At 36.9% G+C, this 23,752-nt stretch overlaps 1 protein-coding gene across 8 annotated transcripts in view; it reads left to right on the top strand.

Moving 5' to 3' along the window:
- RAD54B (RAD54 homolog B) overlaps positions 1 to 23,752 on the top strand; it is a 95,288-nt gene that overhangs the window by 6,458 nt on the left and 65,078 nt on the right. Inside the window, exons 1-4 of one of the 8 annotated variants that reach the window (XM_045805947.2) lie at positions 13 to 184; positions 4,361 to 4,511; positions 17,045 to 17,213; positions 18,211 to 18,291. In XM_045805947.2, coding sequence (XP_045661903.1) covers positions 4,377 to 4,511; positions 17,045 to 17,213; positions 18,211 to 18,291 — 385 coding nt within the window. In that variant the 5' untranslated portion in view covers positions 13 to 184; positions 4,361 to 4,376. The other 7 variants (XM_045805950.2, XM_045805944.2, XM_045805945.2 and 4 more) reach the window with 7 other exon arrangements.

Consider the following 23,752-nt stretch of genomic DNA (forward strand, 5'->3'; position numbering starts at 1 on the left):
TCTCAGATACTGTAATAACTCAAATTATTTAGGCCATTAGATGGCATAAGTTGGTACAAAGCAGTTACTGCTCTGAAAGAACTTTCTAGTGGGAGAAGTGAAGGACAGCTGTTTGGGAGCAGAATGAGAAAAAAGCATTTCAGAAGAGTTTGAAGCACCCGAAGAGACCTGAAGTTTGGTGGTGGTAAGTAGTGTCAAATGCTCCAAAAGGATCTCAAAAGGTGAAAATGAAAAGATGACTAAATTTAGCAATTTGAAAGATTTTATAACTTCTGTGATGGCAGTTTTTTTGGAGTGAATTTGGAGGAAGGTAAACCATAATGGTGTTTGTTGCATGATTGAGAAGTGAGAAATAGGCAATGAGTATTTTTTCAACTTGGTGGGAACAGAAGAGAGATTGCTTAAAAGTTATGCATACCGGAGACCCCCTCCCCAACATACTATCTATAAAGTTTGCCTTTATGTTTGTGGTACTAGACTATATCTTCAGAATCTAGTTATATTTTTTGTGCTTCCATACTTGACTACAGATTGCCTTGGAAATTGCATTTCTGAATTGTATTTCTGAATATTGCATTCTAAGTTCTTCTGTCTACTTCTTTAATACCTAAGATGTTCTTGGGATGCCTGGGTGCCTCCTTCGGTTAAGTATCCAACTCTTGGTTTCAGCTCAGGTTATGATCTCATGGGATATGGAACCCAGCCCCAAGCCCCGGGTTGGGAGTCCTGCTTAGGGGTTCTCTCCCTCTGCCCCTACCCCCACTTGTGCTCATGTGAGCGCTCTCTCTCACTCAAATTAATTAATTAATTTTTAAAAATGAAGATGTTCTTCACTATGCTGCATTGCTTCATGCTTCCTAAGTATCCTTGAGGTGTAATTTTTTGCTTCCAGCTTCTCAGACCGAAAAGACTTAGAGTCATTCTTCCCTACTATGTTTCTCTCATACTCTACTTCTGATCTGACTTCTGTCATCAAAACATATGTAGACTCTAACTGTTCCACCTCGGATGCCAAGTCACCATTGTCTCTTGTCTGAATTATGGTAATAGCTTCCTAACCCAGCTCAAAACCCTTCAGTGGCCTCAGAATAAAAAATGGAGTTCTTACAATCACCCACAGGTTTTTCACCCCTCCTTGTTATTTCTTTGACTACTTTGACTACTGTTTCATCTACTACTCTCTGAGCTCACTTTGCTTCAGCTACCACCTTCTGACTGTTCCTGCTGGCCTTCAGTGCATTATTGCTTCAAGACCTTCAAAGAAGCCTTCCCTGGTACCCTATATAAAATTTCAATACTGTCTATCTCTGCTTATCTCTGCTTTACTTTTCTCCTTACCACTTTTCATTATCTAACACTATATAGTTTACTCATTTATCTTCTTTATCATTGGATGCAAATGGTAGACTTTGTGATTGAAATGCAGAAAATTACAAATCATTTATTTATGTAATAAGATATATTAGTATTGAGAAATAGTTGTATTCTTTCTGACTAAAATGACAGGTAACTTTCTAGCCTATCTTTTTCTCCTAGCCCATCTTTATCTAGTATCAGAAAATAATTAAGTGAAGTAAAATAAGTACTTCATGATGATAATTTTTGTTAGAAAGAATTAAAAGTGAGATTGATTTCTCCTCCCATAAATCCTATAAAATACAAATAAACCTTTTGAAATTTACTGTTTGAAAGAAAAGTATTTTATTTGCTGTGTTCTAAAGAAGACTGTACTTCTTTTGGATTATACTCATCAGGTATAATTTTGCTGCTTGTCCTTATCTTTTTTTTTTTTAAAGATTTTATTTATTTATTTGACAGAGAAAGAGCTCAAGCAGGGGGAGCAGCAGGCAGAGGGAGAGGGAGAAGCAGGCTCCCCATGGAGCAGGGAGCCTGATGCGGGGCTCGATCAGATGACCTTGGGATCAGGACCTGAGCCGAAGGTAGATGCTTAACCGACTGAGCCACCCAGGCGCCACTGTTCTTATCTTTATTGTAGAAAATTAACCCTAATGTTTGCTGCTATACAACTCATAACATATTTATCTAAAAGACTAATTTTGCTAAAATAAAGACCAAAAAATTGTAACAATTTAGTATATAAAAAATGATACAGGGCACTTGGCTGGCTCAGTTGGTACAGCATGTGATTCTTGATCCTGATCAGAGTCTGAGTTAAAAAAAAATTTAAAAAAATGATACTCAGTCTACCACTGTTTGGTAAAATTTAATATTCCCTAGTTCTTCACATATATTTTAGAGTAAATGGATTTTTTTTTTTTGAGAGACAGTGTAAGTGAGGAGGGGTAGAGGGAGGAGAGAGTCTTAAACAGACTCCATGCTGAGCCTCCATTGTGGGGTTTGATCTCACCACCCTGAGATCATGACCTGAGCTGAAATCATTAGTGGGATGCTTAACCAACTGAACCATCCAGGCGCCCCTAGAATTAATGGCTTTTGAAAATCAGGCTAAATTATGAAAATTATTTTTTTCACACATTTTCTTGATTTCAAGTGGGCTCCACACCCAACCTGCCCAAGGTGGGGCTTGAACTCAGGACCCTGATATCAAGACCTGAGCTGAGATCAAGAGTCCAATGCTCAAGGGACTCAGTCACCCAGGTGCCCCTATTCATGCATTTCTAAGTGTTTTGTTTAAACTGGAGTATTTTTACAGCTAATACAGACAGTGACCTGGTTTGGAGATACTTTTTTAAAATATAGATTTTATTTATTTATTTATTTGAGAGAAAGAGAGAGTGAACATGAGTGGCAGGGGTAAGGGGCAGGAGGACGGAGAGAGGGAGAAGGAGACTCCCTACGGAGCACGGAACCCACAGGGAGTTGGCGGCCAGGACTCTGAGATCATGACCTGAGCTGAAACCAAGAGTCAGAGGCTAAAGCAACTGAGCCACCCAGGTGCCCCTGGAGGTAATTTTACAGTAAAAGGCCTATGACCTGTATATTTCTCTGCCTTGTCACTATATTAAAAGGTGTCAGACCACTTCTAAAACGTTAGTTTGCCTATTTGTGCAGGTACTTTAAAAGGCCTATATTAACAATGTTGCTAAAGTCACTTCATTCTTAAAATGCTGCATAATTTAAGAGCTTTATGGTAAAGCATATTTGCATACTATTTTTCCAAGCACATACTATTATGCAGACCATTCTAACTGCCTAACCACATCCATGTAGATGTTCTTAGATTTAAGAAGTATGCGTCATCTGTTCTAAAATGAAGTCTGTATCAGTACCTACAGCATGTGGCAGTAGGCAATAAATACATATATATATACATACATACATACACACATACAAATATTTTTCGAAGTAAATATTTTTTAATTGAACCATAAAGCTGAATCAAACTACGAATACTTAAAGGGAAACGCAAAGAGACATGCGCAGTTAAGGTCGTCCAATCAGAGTCCGGCTGAACGAGGCGCAGCCGCAGAAAGGTAGTGCGCACGCGCGGCTAGCTCCTCCGCTATAGGCTGCGCCGAGGCGGGAGCCTTAACCTCCTCTGGTGGTTGAGGGGGGCGGTCCTCTGTCTCCCTGAATTCTTTCTCGCAGGACGCGCGGCTTCTGTCGATCTTTGCCGGTGTGTCCTTGGAGGGGAAGTCTTGTGGCTGCGGCAGCCTGTTGGCTCGTGCGGGACAGAGTGGGGAGAGGCGCCGAAGCAGGCCTCCGGGGGAAGAGGGAAGGAAGGCGGTGGAGCGGCCGGGGGAGGGCGACCCGAAGTGTGAGGGACGCCCTCACTGTTGGAGTGGCTGGTGCGGAGGCTGGCGGTAGGAGTGCTTTTGTGGCGGGAAGGTCCCAGGGAGAGGCGACTGTGGGCAAGTGGTCTCGCAGCGGTCTGCCGGCTTTCCGTCTGCGGTGCTTGGGTTTGTTTCCACCAGAACTAATCAACATTATCCTGCACGGTATTAGCCGGTTAATTAACAGACGATGTCTGTAGGCACATTTAGCGGGGCCACAAAGTCAAAGGAGCGACTTAAGTAAGTCACGAAGCGTAACTGCCCCTTACGGTACTTGGAAGCCAAAAAAAGCAGGTCTGTTGCTGGTTCTTGGCTGTTTTATTTACGTTCGTGCTCCTAGAGGTTTAATGGTATCTAATCTATGGTATTATCAAAATACATATGCTCAAGTTTACACCATTCAATTTAAGTCTTAGATTCTTTTCAGTAACCCTTTGTGATGAAAATAAAGTCTCACTAGCTGTGAAACTTGTTTTCTAAGGTTTTTTTTTTACAGGTTTATTCTCTTATATTTTTAAAAATACCGTTGTAGTGATGAGCTATTTTCATGTTTGGAGTTAATTCTGTCATACTCATGGATGATTTCTGTTTTGGGTGTTTTTTAGGTCGGTACTGCTGAATATGAGACGATCTGCAGCACCGAGTCAGTTGCAGGGAAATCCCTTCAAAAAACTAAAATTTATACCACCAGGGAGAAGTATTCCAAGTCCAGATGAAGAGAATACAAAGATGAGTCCAGATGTAAAATTATTTGAGGTAAAAAAAAAAAAAAGCATAATATAGAGAAGCATGCATTTTTTTTTTTAAAACGTCGTTTAAGAAGTTAACACTTCCTCTTAGTATCTTTGACAGTCTTCCAAAAAGACATTACTTAGAGTAATGATCGCATAATTTTTTTTTTTCTTTAAAGGAATGACTTGCAGTTGGGTCTATAGGATAAAATGTTAAAAAATACCTCTGTGAGGGATATGGTGGATATTCGTGTAAAAATAAATTATTCTAATCAGTGTTCCTTTTAAAGTTACCACATAAGTGAAAACTTTAGGTAAGGGGTACCTGGCTGGCTCGGTTGGAAGAGCATGTGACTCTTGATCTGGGGTTATGAGTTCAAGTCCCATATTGGGTGTAGAGATTACTTAAAAGGAAAATCTTGTGGATGAAACTAGCGAAATATGTCAGAAAGACAAATACCGTATGATTTCACTCATACGTGGAATTTAAGAAACAAAACAGTTGAATATAGGGGAAGGGAAGGAAAAATAAAATAAGATAAAAACAGAGAGGTAGGCAAACCATAAGAGACTCTTAACTCTAGGGGACAAACTAAGGGTTGCTGAAGGGGAGGTGGGTGGAGAGATGTGGTAATTGGGTGATGGGCATTAAGGAGGGTACTTGATGTAATGAGCACTGGGTGTTATATGCATCTGATGAATCACTAAATTCTACCCTTGAAACTAATAATACAGTGTATGTTAACTAAATTAAATTTAAATAAAACATTAAAAAAAATAAAATCTTAAAGAAAAGAAACTTTAGATAAGGTGATTTAAAGAGTAAACATAGATAAGTAATAATTTGTATCACAATTCAAAACATTTCCTTCTTTTTTTTTTAAGATTTTATTTTATTTTTTAAGTAATCTGTACTCAGTGTGGGGCTCAAACTCATGACCCCAAGATCAAGAGTCACATGCTCTACTGAATGAGCCAGCCAGGTTGCCCCGTTTCCTTACATTTTTATCTATAAAAAGTAAATGCTTAAAGCAGTACCCTACCCCCAATTTTTTTTTTTTTTTTAAATAAGCTCTACGTCCAGTGCTCTGAGGCTTGAATTCATGAACTCGAGATGAAGAATCGCATGCTCTACCAACTGAGCTAGCGTGGTGCCCCTAAAGCAGCCTTGTTTTTTACTACTAAAAAGGATTGTTTTTGTTTTATGTCTAAGACCAAAGTTCTTATTTATATAGATGGTATGTAAAGGTATATAGAAGGTATATAAAATGGGCAATCCACATTTCCTGCTGCTCTGCAGTTTTCTGATCCATTCATGGTATGGGGATTAAAGTCTACAAATTCTTTTTCCCCTCTCCTTTTTGGTTGTTGTAGTTGACATACAGTATTATATTTCTGGTGTACAACATAGTGATCTGACAATTACATACAGTATGTCATGCTTATGATATTAAGTGTAGTCACAATGGTCAAATAGCGAAAATAACCCAATTATCCCTTTTTCCCTTTTTTTATTGTGGTAAAATATATATAACATAAAATTTGTTATTTTACCATTTTTAAGTTTCCAAAATAAGTGGCATTAATTATGCTTACACTGTTGTGCAATGATCACCACTGTTTTCAGTTGGAAACTTTTTCATTACCCTCAGCCAGACTCTATAACCACCATTTAACAGTAATTCCCTATTCCTTCCTTCACCCACCCTCTTGTAACTACTACTGGACTTTCTTTCTTCATAAATTTGACTTCTGTTTACCTCATATAAGTTGAATCATAAAATATTTGCCCTTTTGTTTCTGGTTTATTTCACTTAGCATAATATTTTGAAGATTCATCTGTGTTGTAGCATGTTGTAGCATTCATGACTTTGTGTGGTTGAATAACATTCATTTATATGTATACACCACATTTTGTTTATCCATTCATTTTTTGATGGATAATTGGGTTGTTCTCACTATTTGGCCATTGTGAATAATGCTTCTATGAGCATAGGCATGCAAGTTTCTATTTGAGCTCCTGTGTTCATTTTTCTAGGATTGGAATTGCTGGGTCATGGTAATTCTGCGTTTAACTTTTTGAGGAACTACCAAAATGTTTTCGACAACTGCTGCTGCACTATTTTACATTCCCACCAGCAATGTGTGAGGGTTCCAGCTTCTCCATGTCCTCAGCAACACTTGTTATTTTCTATTTTGTTTTGTTTTGATTGTAGACATCCTAGTAGGTATGAGTGGTTTTTCATTGTGGTTTTGATTTGCATTTCTCTTATGAATAGTGATGCTGAGCATCCTTTCATGTGCTTATTGGCTACTTGTATATCTTCTTTGGAGAAATATCTAATCAAGTTCTTTGCCTGGTTTTTAATGAATTGTTTTAATTGATTGTCTTTTTGTTGTTAAAAAGGTCTACTACTTTTTTTTTTTTTAAAGATTTTATTTATTTATTTGACAGAGATAGAGACAGCCAGCTAGAGAGGGAACACAAGCAGGGGGAGTGGGAGAGGAAGAAGCAGGCTCATAGCGGAGGAGCCTGATGTGGGGCTCGATCCCATAACGCCGGGATCACACCCTGAGCCGAAGGCAGGCGCTTAACCGCTATGCCACCCAGGCGCCCCAAAAAGGTCTACTACTTTTTAACTCTGCTTTTTTTGGTCTGCATGTGTTTGTTTTATCCTACATTTCTTTAGAATTCTGGCCACAGTGTAAGAAGAAAACACAGGTTTCTGTTTTGTAATAAGGTTTATTTTTTAATTATTTTATTTTATTTTTTACTATTTTTTTTTTAAGATTTTATTTATTTGAGAGAGAGAGCAAGAACAAGTCTGGGGGGAGGGGGAGAAAGACAGAGGGAGAGGGAGCCCGATGTGGGACTTGATCCCAGGACCCTGGGATCATGACCTGAGCTGAAGGCAGATGCCTAACTGAGTGAGCCGCCCAGGCGCCCCTTATTTATTTATTTATTTATTTTTAAAGATTTTATTTATTTATTTGTCAGAGAGAGATAGAGTGTACACGTGCACACAAGCAGGGGGAGCTGCAGGCAGAGGGACAAGCAGGCTCCCCGATGAGCAAGTAGATTGATCCTAGGACCCTGGGATCCCAGGACCCTAGGACCTGAGCCGAAGGCAGATAACTTAACTGACCGAGCCACCCAGGCGTCCCAAGGTTTCTTTTTTTAAAAGCAGCTTTAATTAGATAAAATTCACATACCATACAATTCATTGGTCTTTATTATATTCACAGTTTTACAACGATCACCAAGATCCATTTTAGAACATTTTCATCACTCCAGAAAGAAATCTCATATATATTACTAGTTGTTCTCCATTTTTCTCCAAATCTCTCAGCGCTTTGCAACCTCTAATCTTTTTTCTGTCTCTTTAGATTTGCCTTTTAGGGACATTTCATATAAATAGAATCATACATTCATCATACTTGTAGCTTTTTGTGACTGGCTTTTTCCAGTTAGCATAATGTACTCAAGGCTCACCCATGTTTTAGCGTGTATCAATAATTTATTTCTTTTTATTGCCAAATTTATTAGTTTTCTATTGCTGCTATAACAAGTTACCACAAGTTTAGTGGCTTAAAAGAACACAAATCTATTATAATTCTGTAGGTCAGAAGTCCAAAACAGGTCTTTCTGGGCTAAGATCAAGGTGTTGGTTTAGAAAATCTGAGAGGCTCCTTGAAATATTGCTAGAACTGATACATGAATTCAGCAAAGTTGCAGGATATAAAGTCAATGTACAGAAATCTGTTGCATTTCTATACTCCAATAATGAAATAGCAGAAAGAGAAATCAAGGAATTGATCCCATTTACATTTGCACCAAAAACTGTAAGATACCTAGGAATAAACCTAATCAAAGAGGTAAAAGATCTCTACTCTGAAAACTATAGAACACTTTTGAAAGAAATTGAAGACACAAAGAAATGGAAAAATATTCCATGCTTATGGATTGGAAGAACAAATATTGTGAAAATGTCTATTCTACCTACGCATTCAGTGCAATTGCTATCAAAGTAACACCAGCATTTTTCAGAGTTAGAACAAACAGTTCTAAAATTTGTATGAAACTAGAAAAGACCCTGAATAGCCAAAATAATGTTGAGAAAGAAAACCAAAGTTGGAGGCATCAAATTCTGGACTTCAAGCTGTATTACAAAGCTGTAATCATCAAGACAATTTGGTACTGGCACCAAAACAGACACATAGGTCAATGGAACAGAATAGAGAACCTGGAAATGGACCCACAACTCTGTGGTCAGCTAATCTTCAACAAAACAGGAAAGAATATCCATTGGGAAAAAGTTTCTTTTACAAATGGTATTGGGAAAACTGAACAGCAACATGCAAAAGAGTGAAACTGGACCACATTCTTATATCATATACAAAAATAAATTCAAAATGGATGCAAGACTTAAATGTGAGACAGGAATCCATCAAAATCCTAGAGGAGAACACGGGCAGCAACCTCTTTGACTTCTGACATAGCAACTTCTTACTGTACACAGCTCCAGAGGCAAGGGAAATAAAAGCAAAAATGAACTATTGGGACTTCATCAAGATGAAAAGTTTCTGCACAGCAAATGAAATAATGAATGAAACTAAAAAGCAGCCTATGGAATGGGAGAAGATATTTGCAAAAGGTGTTGGCAGAGCTGCATTCATTTCTGGAGGTTTTAGGGGAGAATCTGTTTCCTTTGTCTTTTCTAGGTTTGATAGGCCACCTGCATTTTTTTTTGCCCTTTAATTTTCAAAGCCAGCAATGACAGTTTCAGTTCTCATGTTACTATGTCTCTGGTTCTCTCAAACTGGGATCATTTGATTAGATTGCGCTGACCTGGGTAAGCCAGGACAGTCTCTCCATTTCAGGAGAGATTACTTTAAGTACATCTTAATTACATCTACAAAATTCTTTTTCCTTGTAACATATTTATAGATCTGGGGAGTATAGGCATCTTTGGGAAGCATTATTCTGCCTACCCTACTGTATAATATTGTATTAATATACCACATTTTATTTATCCATCAGTTGACAGGCATTTGGATTGTTTCCCCTTTTCAAATTATGAGTTATTAATAATGCTTCTGAACATTTGTGTAGAAGTTTTTGCATAGACATGTGTTTTCATTTCTCTTGGGTACATTCCTAGGTGTTGAATTGCTGGATCAACTCTGTGTTTAACCTTTCATTAATGAACTGCCAGACTCTTCCAAGGGGCTGCAGAATTTTCGTTCCCACCATCATTTAATGTATTAATTAATTAATTAATGTAATAATTAATGTATTTAATTTTCTCCACATCCTTGTCAACACTTATTATTATCTTTTTGATTGTAGCCATACTAGTGGGTGAAGTAGTATCTCGTTTGCAGTTTTGATTTGTGCGTCACTGGTGGCTAATGTTGTTGAGCATCTTTACATGTGCTTTTTGGCCATTTGTATATTTTCTTTGGATTATTCAGATCCTTTGACCTTTGTGTGTGTGTGTTTTTAAAGATTTATTTATTTACTTTTGGGGGGCGGCAGAGAGAGAGAGAGAGAGAGACTTTCCAGCAGAGTCCATGCTGAGCACAGAGTCCAATGTGAAGCTCAATCCCAGCACCCTGAGATCATGACCTGAGCCGAAACCAAGAGTTGGATGTTTAATTGATTGAGCCACCCAGGTGCCCCCAGATCCTTTGACCTTTGTAAAATTGTATTATTTGCTTTTTGTTATAGAGTTGTAAGAGGGTTTTTTTTTAAAAAGATTTTTTAAAAATTTAATTCTAATTTAATTTAATTTTTATTTTTTATTAATCCCTACACCTAACATGGGGCTTGAATTCACAACCCTGAGATCATGAGTCCCATGCTCCATTAACTGAGCCAACCAGGCACCCCAAGAGTGTTATTTAAAAAAATATACTCTAGATACGGGTCCCTTATCAGATACATTATTTGCAAATATTTTCTCCCATTCTGTTGGTTATTCACTTTCTTGATATTATCTTTTGCACCACAGAAGTTTTAAATTTGCTTAAGTCTGATTTTTCTGGTTTTTTTGGTGTTGGTACTTATGATTTTGGTATTATATCTAAGAAGGTTATGAAGAGTTACTCCTGTATTTTATTTTGTTAATTAACTTATTTTTTAGAGAGGGAGGGTGGGGGCAGAGGGGAGAGAGAGTCTTAAGCAGGCTCCACTCCCAAACATGGGACTCAATCTCATGACCCTGAGATCATGACCTGAGCTGAAACCAAGAGTCAGGTGTTTAACCAACTGAGCCACCTGAGCACACCTGTATTTTATTTTATTTTATTTTATTTTATTTTATTTTATTTTATTTTATTTTATTTTATTTTATTTTTTTAAACTGATTTGTTTTTTGGGGTGTCTGGCTGGCTCAGTCTTTAGAGCATGTGATTCTTGATCTCAGGGTCATGAGTTTGAGCCCAATGTTGGGTGTAGAGATTACTTAAAAATAAAATCTTAAAAAAAAAACTAATTTGTTTTTTATTCGGCTGTGATTGACATACAGCATTATGTTCAGGTGTATGACATAATGGTTTGAGATTTGTAGATATTGTGAAATGATCACTCAGTGTGTCTTTGTAGTTTTAGTTCTTACATTTCAGTCTGTGTCCCATTTTTGAGTTCATTTTTACGTGTGGTGTGAGGTAGGGGTCCAATTTCATTCTTTTGTACATGGATACCTTATTGTTCCAGGATGTTAAAAAGACTCTTTACCCATTAATCATTTTGACACCCTTTTCTTAAGGTTAATTTTTTGATGTAGATTCTAAGGACTAGTTTGAGACCAAAACCATTGATTTACTCTTTTCTTCTTTTAATTCTATCAGGAAACTGAATAGTTACTTTTAAAAAGTAGGCATTTTTGAAGTAGGCATTTTTGAAATTTTACAGCTATTTTAAGCAAGGCAACGTGAGAAACCTTAGTAGTTCACTCTATCTTCTCCTTAATCTATTCCATTCCTAAATTTTTGCTCTTAAATTATTTCTCATCATCTTAGATGAAAATAGTATTGTTTTGGTAACTTCAGGGGTTTTTATTTGTTTGGTCTGATATATACAAAATCTGGAACAAATCGAGTGTCAAAATAAATATGCTAACTGGTAGTAATTCATTGAATTATATAGGGGTCTGAATCTATACTAATATAAGTGAAATATGTGGGGAAAAGAGTAAGCTCTTTCTTAAATTGGAATGCTAAATCATAATAATATAAGTGATGGTGTTAGAAAATATCAGTGAGTGCCATAAGTTGCTAAGAAGTAGATCTTAAAAGTTCTCATCACAAGAAAAAAATTTTGTAACTATGTGTGGTGATGGATTTAACTAGACTTATTGTGGTGCTCAGTTTGCAATATATACAAATACTGAATCATTACTGTTGTACACTTGAAACTAATGTTTTGTGTCAATTAAACCTCAATTAAAAAGAAGTTTAGGCATATCTGTCTTAAGCCAGGGCTGAAGAGAAAACTGCTTTTGGTACTCCAATTAAAGGAGCTTGTTAGCACACAATAATATTTGCTTATGAATGATTTCTGGGGATAAAGGAGGGCTTTTAAGTTGTATATTTATTACACGGGAACACTTAACCACCTACAGTATGCTAGGATTTTAAAATGGAATTAAGACATTTACTATTAGTGTGCTCTGTAACAAAGAGTTTGCATAATGGTTCTCAATCCATAGGACAGAATCTGTGTAATTCTTACAACAATCTAAGGGACTGGTCAGTATGAATTCTAGAAGGAAGTTTGAAGTGTGGAGAACCATAAATGTCACTACCTCCTAGATGTGTGGACGTTGGGTAGAACCACTTTATGTTCTTGCTCACCTGTCTTGCTTTCTGTAGCAGTTGTTGGCATTAGACAGGTATTGGTGTTGTCTATAAAAAAAATTCAATAGATACCAAAACTAGTGGGTGAATGTTAAAGGAAATAGGATGTATATATATGTATATGTATTTATGTGTGTATATATATATATCTTAATCTATTAATTAATTTTTTAAAAATAGGCTCCACGCCCAGGGTGGAGCCCAACATGGGGCTTGAACTCACAACTCTGAGATCAAGACCTGAGCTGAGATCAAGAGTCAGGCACTTAACTGAGTCACCCAGGCACCCCCAGGGTATTTGAATACACTCAAGCATCTCCTCACAATATACTTTTAAAAATTACAAAGGGGAAAATACTAACTTTGCAGGGAGACCTAGCAGATACCACCTTTATCAAGTATATACTTACAGTAATGGGACAAATGGATACTATGTGCTTCTTGATAATGATGAACTCTAGTATTTCTGTCCAAATCTCATAACCCGAAGCTAATTATAAGGAAACATCAGACAGTCTATATTGGGACAATCTACGAAATAATTGGCTTGTACTCTTTAAAATAGTCAAAGTCCCAAAAGACAAGTAAAGGTTAAGGAATTCTAGATTAGAGACTACAGAAATATGCTTACTAAGTGTAATATATGATCTGGGATTGGATCCTGGCTCAGGGAAAAATCTACAAAAGACATTATTGGGAAAAGTGACTGAATTTGAATATGGACTGTGGGTTAGATAATATACCAGTAATAAATCTTGATTTTTATAATTTTACTGTGATTGTGAAAGAATGTCATTGCTCTTTGGAAACACATCTTGAAATATTTAGAGGTAAAGGAGCACAATGTCTCCAGCTTAATCTCAGATATTAATATACATAGACAGACACATATACAGAAAGAGAGGGAGAGGGAAGAAGGGAAAACAAATGGAGCAAAATGTAAACAAATGGTAAATCTGGGTAAATGCTATCTGGGATTTCCTTGTATTATTTCTGTAATGTTTCTTTAAGTTTGAAATTATGTAAAAATAAACTTATGGCCTTCATTAGTTTATTGTTATGACTTACTTCAAAATCTTACAAGATAGGTTTTTTGAATGCCTCTGAAATTTATTTTAATAAATATTTATAGGGATATGACAACTATGTCTATTATTGTGAATCATATTTAAAAAGATTCAGGGGTGTCAGGGTGGCTCAGTGGTTGAAAGACCAACTCTTGATTTTGGCTCAGGTCATGATCTCAGGGTTGTGGGGTCAAGCCTGCATTGGTCTTCCTGCTCAATGGGGAGTCTGCTTGGGATGCTCTCTCTCCCTGTCTCCCCATTCACATGCATGCTCTTTCTCTCTCTTTCAAATAAATCTTTAAACAAATTTAAACATATACTCTGGTAGGCAGAAAAATGGACCTCGAAAAACATCCATGTTTTAATCCTTGGAACCTGTGAATATGTTACTTTATGTGGCAAAAGGAACTTGGACTAAGTGATCAATGTTAAAGACCTTGAGATTGGGAGGTTATCCTGGCTTACCTGGGTGTTCCCAATATAATGACAAAGGTTCGTAAAAGTGGAAGAGGGAGACAGAAGAGAGTGTTAGATGTTGTTATGGAAGCAGGGTCAGAGAGATGCAGAGTAGCTGTCTTTGAGGATGGAGGAAGGGGACCACAAGCCAAGAAATGTGGGTGACTTAGAAATTTGTAAAGATAAGGAAATGTATTCTCCCCAGAGCTTCAGAAAGGGGTGCATCCCTACTGACCACCTTGATTTTAGCCCAGTAAGACCCGAGTCAGAGTTCTAACATACAGAATTACAGAACTTTGCATTGCCTTAAATTTGTGGTAATTTGTCACAGCAGCAATGGAAAACTAATACATGTACAAAAATAGAGAAAATAGAATATATATTTTATTTATTTATATATATTTTTAGAATATATATTTTAAAAAAAACCCTTACGTACCATTATTTAGCTTCAACAGTCATCAATTCATGACCAATCTTATTTCATTTTTACCTGTTCAACTCCTTCCCCAGTTCTTCCCTACTCATTTTTTTTAAAGTTTTTATTTTATTTTGAAAGATTTTAGTTTTAAGTAATCTCTACACCCAACATGGGGCTCAAATTTACAACCCTGAGATTAAGAGTCACGTGCTTTGCTGAATGAGCCAGCCAGGTGCCCCTTAAGTTTTTATTTTAATCACTTAGTGCTCATCATGACACGTATACTCCTTAATCACCATTATCTATTTCACCCATCCTTCTATACCCCCCCTCTGGTAACAGTTTGTTCTCTGTAGTTAAGGGTCTGTTTCTTGGTTTGTCTCTTGCTCTTTTTATTCTCCTTCGCTCATTCGTTTTGTTTCTTAAATTCCACATATGAGTGAAATCATATGGTATTTGTCTTTCTCAGATTAACTTATTTCACTTAGCTTTATACTCTCTTCTCCATCCATGTCGTTGCAAATGGCAAGATTTCATTCTTTTTCATGGCTGAATAATCCATTGTATACATATACCACATCTTCTTTATCCATTCATCAGTTGATGGACACTTGGGCTGCTTCCATATCTTGGATATTGTAAATAATGCTGCTATAAGCATGGGGGGTGCATGTATCCCTTTGAATTAGTTTTTTTGTATTCTTTGGTTAAATACCTAGTAGTGCAATTACTGGATCACAAGGTAGTTCTATTTTTAACTTTTTTTTTAAATTTAAAATTTTATTAGAGAGAGAAATGTGTGTGCGTGTGTGAACACAAGTGGGGGGAGGGGCAGAAAGCGAAGGAGAAGCAGAATCCTTACTGAGTGTGGAGCCCAATGTTGGGCTCAGTCTCAGGACCCCAGGATCATGACCTAAGCTGAAGGCAGCCACTTAACCGACTGAGCTGCCCAGGTGCCCCTATTTTTAACTTTTCGAGGAACCTCCATACTGTTTTCCAGTGGCTGCACTAATTTGCATTCCCACCAATAATACAAGAGGGTTCCTTTTTCTTCACATCCTTACCAACATCTGTTGTTTCCTATGTTGTTGATTTTAGCCATTCTGACAGTTGTGAGGTGATAGCTCATTGTAATTTTGTTTTGCATTTCCCTGATGATGAATGATGATGAGCATCTTTTCATGTCTGTTGGCCATCTGTATGTCTTCCTTGGAGAAGTGTCTGTTCATGCCTTTTGCCCATTTTTTAATTGGAATATTTGTTTTTGGGGTATTGTATAAGTTTTTTAATATATTTTGGATACTAACCCTTTATTGGATATGTCATTTGCAAATATCTTCTCTCATTCCATAGGTTGCCTTTTAGTTCTGTTGGTTGTTTCCTTTGCTGTGGAGAAGCTTCTTATTTTAATTTAGTTCCAATTTATTTTTGTTTCTGTTTCCCTTGCCTCAGGGGACCTATCTAGAAAAAGGTTCCTATGACCAGTGTCAGAGAAATTACTGCCTGTGCTATCTTCTAGGATTTTTATGGTTTCAGGTCTCACATTTAGGTCTTTAATCCTTTTTTGAGGGGAGAAGGGGAGTTGTAGAGAGAATCTTAAGCAGGCTCCATGCCCATCATGGAGCCCAATGGGTGGCTCAGTCTCACAACTCTGAGATCATGACCTGAGCTGAAATCAAGAATCAGATACTTAACTGACTGAGCCATTCAGGAGCCCCTCCATTTTGAATTTATTTTTGTGTATGGTGTAAGAAAGTGGTCCAGTTTCATCTTCTGCATGTTGCTGTCCAGTTTTCCCAGCATCGTTTGTTGAAGAGACTGTCTTTTTCCCATTGGATAGTCCTTCTTGCTTTTTTGAAGATTAATTGACCATATAGTTCTGGGTTTATGTCTGGATTTTCTATTCTGTTCCATTGATCTATGTGTCTGTTTTTGTGCCGGTACCATACTGTTTTGATTACTACAGCTTTGTAATATAACTTGAAGTCTGGAATCGTGATGCCAGCTTTGCTTTTCTTTTTCAAGATTGCTTTGACTATTTGGTATCTTTTATAGTTCCATACAAATTTTAGTGTTCAAGTTCTGTGAAAAATGCTGTCAGTTTTTTTATAGGGATTGCATTAAATGTGTAGATTGTTTTGGGTAGTATAGACATTTTAACAATATTTGTTTTTCCAATCCATCTTTCCGTTTCTTTGTGTCGTCTTCATCTTCTTTCACCATTGTTTTATAGTTTTCAGAGTACAGGTCTTTCACCTCCTTGGTTAGGTTTATTCCTAAGTATCTCATAATTTTTGGTACAACATACTCATTATTTTGATGCCAGTCCCTGGAATAGCTTTTCATTTGTGAACAGTTTAATATTTGTCTCTAAACAACACAGTGACAGTATCACTATCCCACATAAAAAATGGAGAATATTTAAGTATTGATTTTAATATTGAGAAACTTGGCAAAAAAGGGCATGACTCTGAGAATGGCATGTTACAACATGTTTAAAAACTCTTCTGATATGTTGTTTAACATACACTATAATTATAAACGATTTTCATTCTGTTGTGTCTTTCAGCTTTTATAACATAATTAAAACTAGTTTAATAGTAAAAATTGGATTTTAAATTTATTTTAAAATATCTATTCCCTATTAAGATATAGAGAAACTGATAGTTTATATTTTAAATTAGGAATCTGTTATGTAAAAATATGGGAAATTAGATTTAATTTCTTCATTAAATACATATTTCCTTTTTTTAGGTTGTTGCAAGTAAGAATACCTTTCTCCAGTTACAAAATAACCCCAGAATATGCAGTTTAAATCTGCCTACTGAGGGAAATGCTAGAGAAGTTAATCATGGGCATAATTATAGTGGAAAACACTGTTCTAAAGCATCTGTAATGGCAACATTAGATCCACCTCATACAGGTAAGACTGCTTTTTATTGATTAGGTTTACACTTGACCAGTTGTAGTACAGTATAATTTAAATTGAGTGTTTCAAGAATGAATGATATATTTGAAAAGTGTTGTAACACCCCTAGATTGTTGACAATGCAGATTTTTTTGGTCATAATTTCTTTAGTGATTGGATTAATAGCCACGTAATTCAAATCTTATACTTTATAGTAGGTTTCTAAGACTTTATTGTGAACTTGTTGGTCAAGTATGGTCTGTTCCTTAAGTACCAAAATAAATTCTGTTTAAAGATTTGATTTAAAAAAATTATAAAAACCATGATAGGGCACCTTGCTGGCTCAGTCAGTAGACCCTATGACTCTTAAACTCAGGGTCATGAGTTCAAGCCCTACATTGGGCATAGAGCCTATTTAAAAAAAAAAAAAATTAAGAACATGTTAACAGTACTAAGTTGGAGATGTGAACTTGAAAATGAGTAAAATTGAAATTAATAGTAGTTCATGGAGTACCTTCAAATCAGTTAGATTTGTATTATAAGGGTACATAACTGAAGGAGAACCAAGGACTTACAGATGCTCCCTCCCTGCATTGTTGAATTGAGTTAAAATACTGATTATGTTTTTTTATCTGTCAGAGATTAATATTTTAGAAGTAATTAAAACAATAAATAGGGTAGTTAACTGGTGTTTATTTGGCCTTCTGAAAGACAACCTAAGACTACATTTTTCCAAATGACATTCATTTTTTGGTTGAATAAACAGATTCAGGAAGAGAGCACCATCTGCTGGTCTGTAGAAGAGTAATTGTCATCCTTAAGATACCAGTGCAAATCAGTAAGATTCCTTAAGCACTTAACCTTTTGAAGGAAGTTCTTGAGGTTTGTGAGGATTGATAAATTTTACCTATGAATGGGTTCATTTCTTGTTGGGGGAGAAAGGAATTCTGTGTTTTCCCAACTGACTAGGATTCTTAGTTTCATTTATGTGTTCTTTATAATTTTTTGAAAGCTGTGACTGGTGTCAGGACAAAGTTGAGAAGCACTTTTGGAACTGGATGTAGGGATCTGAGATCCCTAAAGACAGCTTTGGGTATGTCTAGCTGCTTCACTGTCTCATTGATTTGCTCTCTTCTTATTTCTTTCTTCCTTGTCCCCATCCTCTTATTTTTCTTCCATCTTTAAGTGAATATCCTGTTTTCCCAGGTTTTCTTCTCTCTTGCTAAGCCTATGGCAGATAATGATCCATCTATGCCTCTTCCTTCTTCTATTATAGTAGCTAATCTCTTCACTAGAGAATGATATTTAGACTGTAATACATCCGTGTTACTGATTTGCTGCTTTATTTTTGTTCTACTATAGTTTTTCACTCTTTAACCTGCTAAATATGAGAAGGGAGTTAAGAGTTAAGATAAATGGAAGAGGGAGTTAATTTACTCAGCCTTTAATCCCTTAATCCCTTCTCTGATTTAGTACATTTACTGGACTGGAGAGCCTTTGCCAACCTCCTGACACCCTCTTGCCTCTCATTCAGAGAGAGGTTAATTGGGGAAAAGAACATTGTGAGAAACATCTTGGTTTTTATGGTGGATTACTGGAGAGGGATGTTTTATGGAGAAAAGCGTGGAGATGAGAGATCCATGTAGTATAATTCACTTTTTCACATCTTTTTAATCCTAATCTAATCTACCTTGAAGTGGGGTCCAAGCCTGTTTGTCCCAGTTAAAATATGTTCTCATTTCCCCCCATCGTCTTTTCATTTTGAAGAATTTCCTACATGTAGAGAAATTGAAAGAATAACCTAATTATCATCCTAAATACTACAGTTGTTAACCTTTTGCCTTCCTCCTTCCCCCCCATATGTCCATTTTTTTTCTGGATCATTTGAAAATAAGTTGCAGATGTTATGCCATATCATCCCTAAATACTTCGGCATGTATTTCTTAAAATTCCTTAATAATACATAATATTTAATATCCACTTCATCAGTAATATTATTTTTGCATAAGCTGGTGTAAATTTGGTTTCTTCCTCAACTGAAAGTGCCCTAATGAGTATATTTTCACTCCACTGAACTTCACTGGGCACTTTGGGTCTCTTTATAACTCTGTACCTTTGCAGATAATAGTCCTTGTGTGAGAATGAAAGTGTAGGTCTGATGTGGAGAACAAAGGCAGAAGAAAAAAAAAATTAAACTTTCTTACAGCCCATTGACAAGTATTTGGAACAGGCAGAGTGACCTTCCTCAAGGAAGGTCAACGTTAATACTTTGCTAAGGGCACAAGGCAACCTTAGCTTGACATTAGCCTGACATCCAGGATCCTGTAAGTCTTTAACATATTAAAATCCCTTTGGGGGCACCTGAATGACTTAGTTGGTTAAGCGACTGCCTTCGGCTCTGGTCATGATCCCGGAGTTGGAGTCGCAGGATTGAGTCCTGCATCGGGCTCCCTGCTCAGTAGAGAGTTTGCTTCTCCCTCTGACCCCCCTCTCGTGCTCTCTCTCTCTGTCTCTCCCAAATAAATAAATAAAAAAAAAAAAATCCCGTTGGAAACTTCCTTTATCTTCCTTTATCCCCCTCCCAAGATACATGTTAGCAATCATCCTCCAAACATATGGTCCACTGATGTACATCTGAAGGTCTCATGACTAAGGTTTTACTAGACAGTAATAAATGACTTTTTCTAACAATAGCTAGCCCCTCAAGGTCCTGGAAGGCTTGCTTCCAAATTCCTTAGACATTACACTACCCCTAACCTTCTCCCAACTTGAAAGTATATGACTAGCCACTCTTCACAACCGAATTGCAGCTCCTTCTGCCCAGGGTCCTGTCCCTTTGCTCTAATAAAACCACCTTTTTGCACCAAAGACATCTCAAGAATTCTTTCTTGACTGGTTGCTCCTGGATCCCAACATTTCATATCAGGTCTACCACTAATGACTTCATCAATGGCTCAGGGTATATGCCTTTTTTGGAGGTTGTGCTAAAAGGACTCTCTTCTATCTTCTAAAAAAAATTTTTTTTTTTTTTGGGTCTTGTCTACAGCCTCTACTCTTTGCCTTGGCTTGGGAAAATTAAAGGGTTGAATTGTGTCCTAAAAAGATGTGTTTTAAGTCCTAACCGCTGGTACCTGTGAATGTGACCTTATTTGTAAATAGGGTCTTTGCAGTTGTAATCAACTTAAGATAAGGTCATACTGTGTTAGGGTGGGGCCTAAATTTAATGGTTGGTGTCCTTATGAGGAGAAAAGGCCACATGTTGATGGAGGCAGAGATTGGAGTAATAACAGCTGCAAGCCCAGGGGCACCAAGGATTGTTGGCAACTGCCAGAAGCTAGAAAGAGGCAAAGAAGGATTCTCCCCTGGAATCTTCAGAGAAAGAGAAAGGCTTTGCTGGCACCTTGGTTTTGAACTTCTGGTCTCCAGATTTTGAGAGAATAAATTGTGTTGTTTTAAGCCACCTAGTTTTGGTATTTTGTTATGGCAGTCCTCAAAAATTAATACAGGAAGCCCTAGACCTCCTAATATTCTTAACAGTAGTTTCTTTAGAAACAGAAAGAAGTTGTTTCATTCTTTCCGATTCCTTCTCTTTCTCTCTCAAACTGTTCAACCACACTGTCCTGTTTTATATTTTATTTATTTACCTGACTAAAGTGTGAATACAAAGGTGGGAACTTTCACTTGTTCAGGTTTTAAATCAAATAGTATGAATTCAAAAACATCTTGTGATTGAATGAAAGGATCTCGAAAAATTTGTAGTTAAGTCCCTTGGGTAAGTCCTTTGGCTCTGAAATGCTTCAGAGAAGTCAAGTGGTCAAGGAGAAGCTACTAGAATATTATAGTTTTCAGGGTTTGGTAATATTTGAGAGAACAGTTTCAAAAAATGGAACAAAAGTCATATTGTAGTAGATAACTAATGAGTGGAAATAGGCAAATGGAGTCACTAAATATAAGTAAATGAAGTATATAAAAATAAATTTGGTTGTGAAGGGAAGGAATAGTATCCTGAGAGAGAGCAGAGGACCAGAGAGGGTTTTGTTGTTGTTTTTTAAGATTTTATTTTTTTAAGTAATCTCTGCACCCAACATGGGGCTTGAATCCACAACCCTGAGATCAAGAGTTGCACGCTACTGACTGAGCCAGCCAGGCACCCCTGTTACTGTTTTTTAAAAGTAGTATGTTATAGGCTGTAAGGAATGAGATAGTGAAGAATATAAAAAGGGAGTGATAAAATCTCTGTCCTGTGTGGATATTACATAAGTGTTTTTCAATTGGGTCTGAAGTCCTAGAGAAGTGGTTGGGTGTCTTCTCAGGGGTTTATAAATTCTTGGAGAAGCTTAGAATTTTGTGTTTTCTTTTAGCTGATATGAATAAATGCATATAAGCATATGCTGGATCTTTTGCATGGCCACCTTATAACTGTAATAAGTTTTCATGCCTTCAAATGAGAACAGAGGTGAACAGGATGTGTTAGTGGTATACTCCTATCAAATGCAGGTTTTATATATTCCCTTAAGATGGTCAAACAGTTGGGGCACCTGGGTGGCTCAGTCAGTGAAGCTTAGGTCATGATCTCAGGGTCCTGGGATTGAGCCCCACGTTGGGCTCTCTGCTTAGTGGAGAGTCTGCTTCTCCCTCTCCTCCCTGCTCATGCTCTCTCGTTACCTCTCTCTTTCAAATAAATAAAAAAAAAAATCTTAAAAAAAAAAAGAAGGTGGTCAAACAATTGATCCATTGTTGTGTCCTGTTGAAGAAGTTTCTTGGAAAAAACCTGCACCAAATCAGTGGATACCATATTAATGTTGTGAATAATAGTTTAATTTCGGTAGGACATCACTATCATATTAAATTTATGTGATTTTGAATTTTATTGGTTTCATATATATTTAGTTTATAAGTGTTTAATTTTTTTATTGTGATAAAATATGAATAACATAAAATTCACCATTTTAACTATTTTAAAGTGTAGAGTTCAGTGGCATTTAGCATATTTACAATGTTGTGCAACAGTTGCCACTATCTAATTCCAGTTTCATCATGCTAAAAGGAAACCTTGGACCAATGAAGCAGTCAGCTCTCCATTCTCCACTTGCTACATAGTTTCTGGCAACCACCAGTCTACTTTCTGTCTCTATGGATTTGCCTGTTTTGGATATTTCGTATGAATAGAATTATAATATGTAGTCCCTTATGACTTAAAAAAAAAAGTAATCCATCACATGGTAAGGAATTTAGAAGGCACGAAGAATATAGTAAAAAGACTCCCTTCCCTGATCCCTAGCCATCTAGTTCTCTTCTCCAGAGGCAAACCAGTTATCAGTTTTGGGGGTATCTTTTTTGAGATGTTCTATACATTTGAAAACATATTGTGTGTATATATTCTCCCCATACAAATGATTGTTCACTAGCTGCACTGTTCTACACATTGCATTTTTTACTCTAACAGTATATCTTACTGTAACAGTGTATCTTTTTGTCAGTACATTTAGAGCTATTTTATGCTTTCTTTTTTTAAAGATTTATTTATTTTATGGGACGCCTGGGTGGCTCAGTTGGTTAAGTGTCTGTCTTTGGCTCAGGTTATGATCCCAGGGTCCTGGGATCGAGTCCTGTATTGGGCTTCTTGCTCAACAGGGATCCTGCTTCTCCCTCTGCCTGCTGCTCCCCCTGCTTGTGCTCTCTCTTTCTCTCTGACAAATAAATAAATAAAACCTTTAAAAAATATTAAGATTTATTTATTTTAGGGAGAGAGAGAGTGTGTGCACTAGCGAGGAAGGGGGAGAGGCAGAGGGAGAGTATCCTCAAGCAGACCCCCTGCTGAGTTCAGAGCCAGACATCTGCTACTTAATTGAGCCACTCGGGCGCCCCATTGAACTACCTCATGTTTTTAAAAGCTATTATGGGGCGCCTGGGTGGCTCAGTTGTTAAGCATCTGCTTTCGGCTCAGGGCGTGATCCCGGCATTCTGGGGTTGAGCCCCACATCAGGCTCCGCTGCTGGGAGGCTGCTTCTTCCTCTCCCATTCCTCCTGCTTGTGTTCCCTCTCTCGCTGGCTCTCTCTCTCTCTGTCAAATAAATAAATAAAATCTTTAAAAAAAACAGCTATTAATATTTCATCATTATGGATATGCCAAATGTACTTAACCAGTGCTTTATTAAAGGATATTTATGTTATTTGGGATCTTTTGTTTTTACAAGCAAAGCTACAATTAATGTCTATATATTATATACATGTGAGAATATATCCATAGGATAAATACCTTGAAGTTAGGGTACTGGTTTTAAGTTGTGTGCATTTATCATTTTGATGGATAATGATGAATTGCCCTCTGCAGAGGTTAGAAGTTTATTCTTCCACCAGCAATGTATGAGCAATGCATGTATCATTTATTGTGATGCTCAATCTGTATATGAGTATATACTTATGCTTTTTGATATTTGATAATCTAATTGTCAGAAAATCTTACTTTATTGTGCCTTTTTTTAAAAAGAATTATTTATTTTAGCGTGTACATCCATGCGGGGGGGGGCAGTGGGAGAGGGAGACAGAATCTC

This window comes from Ursus americanus, chromosome 9 (assembly GCF_024610735.1).
Source record: "Ursus americanus isolate L20-20 chromosome 9, mUrsAme1.1.p, whole genome shotgun sequence".
NCBI lineage: Eukaryota > Metazoa > Chordata > Mammalia > Carnivora > Ursidae > Ursus > Ursus americanus.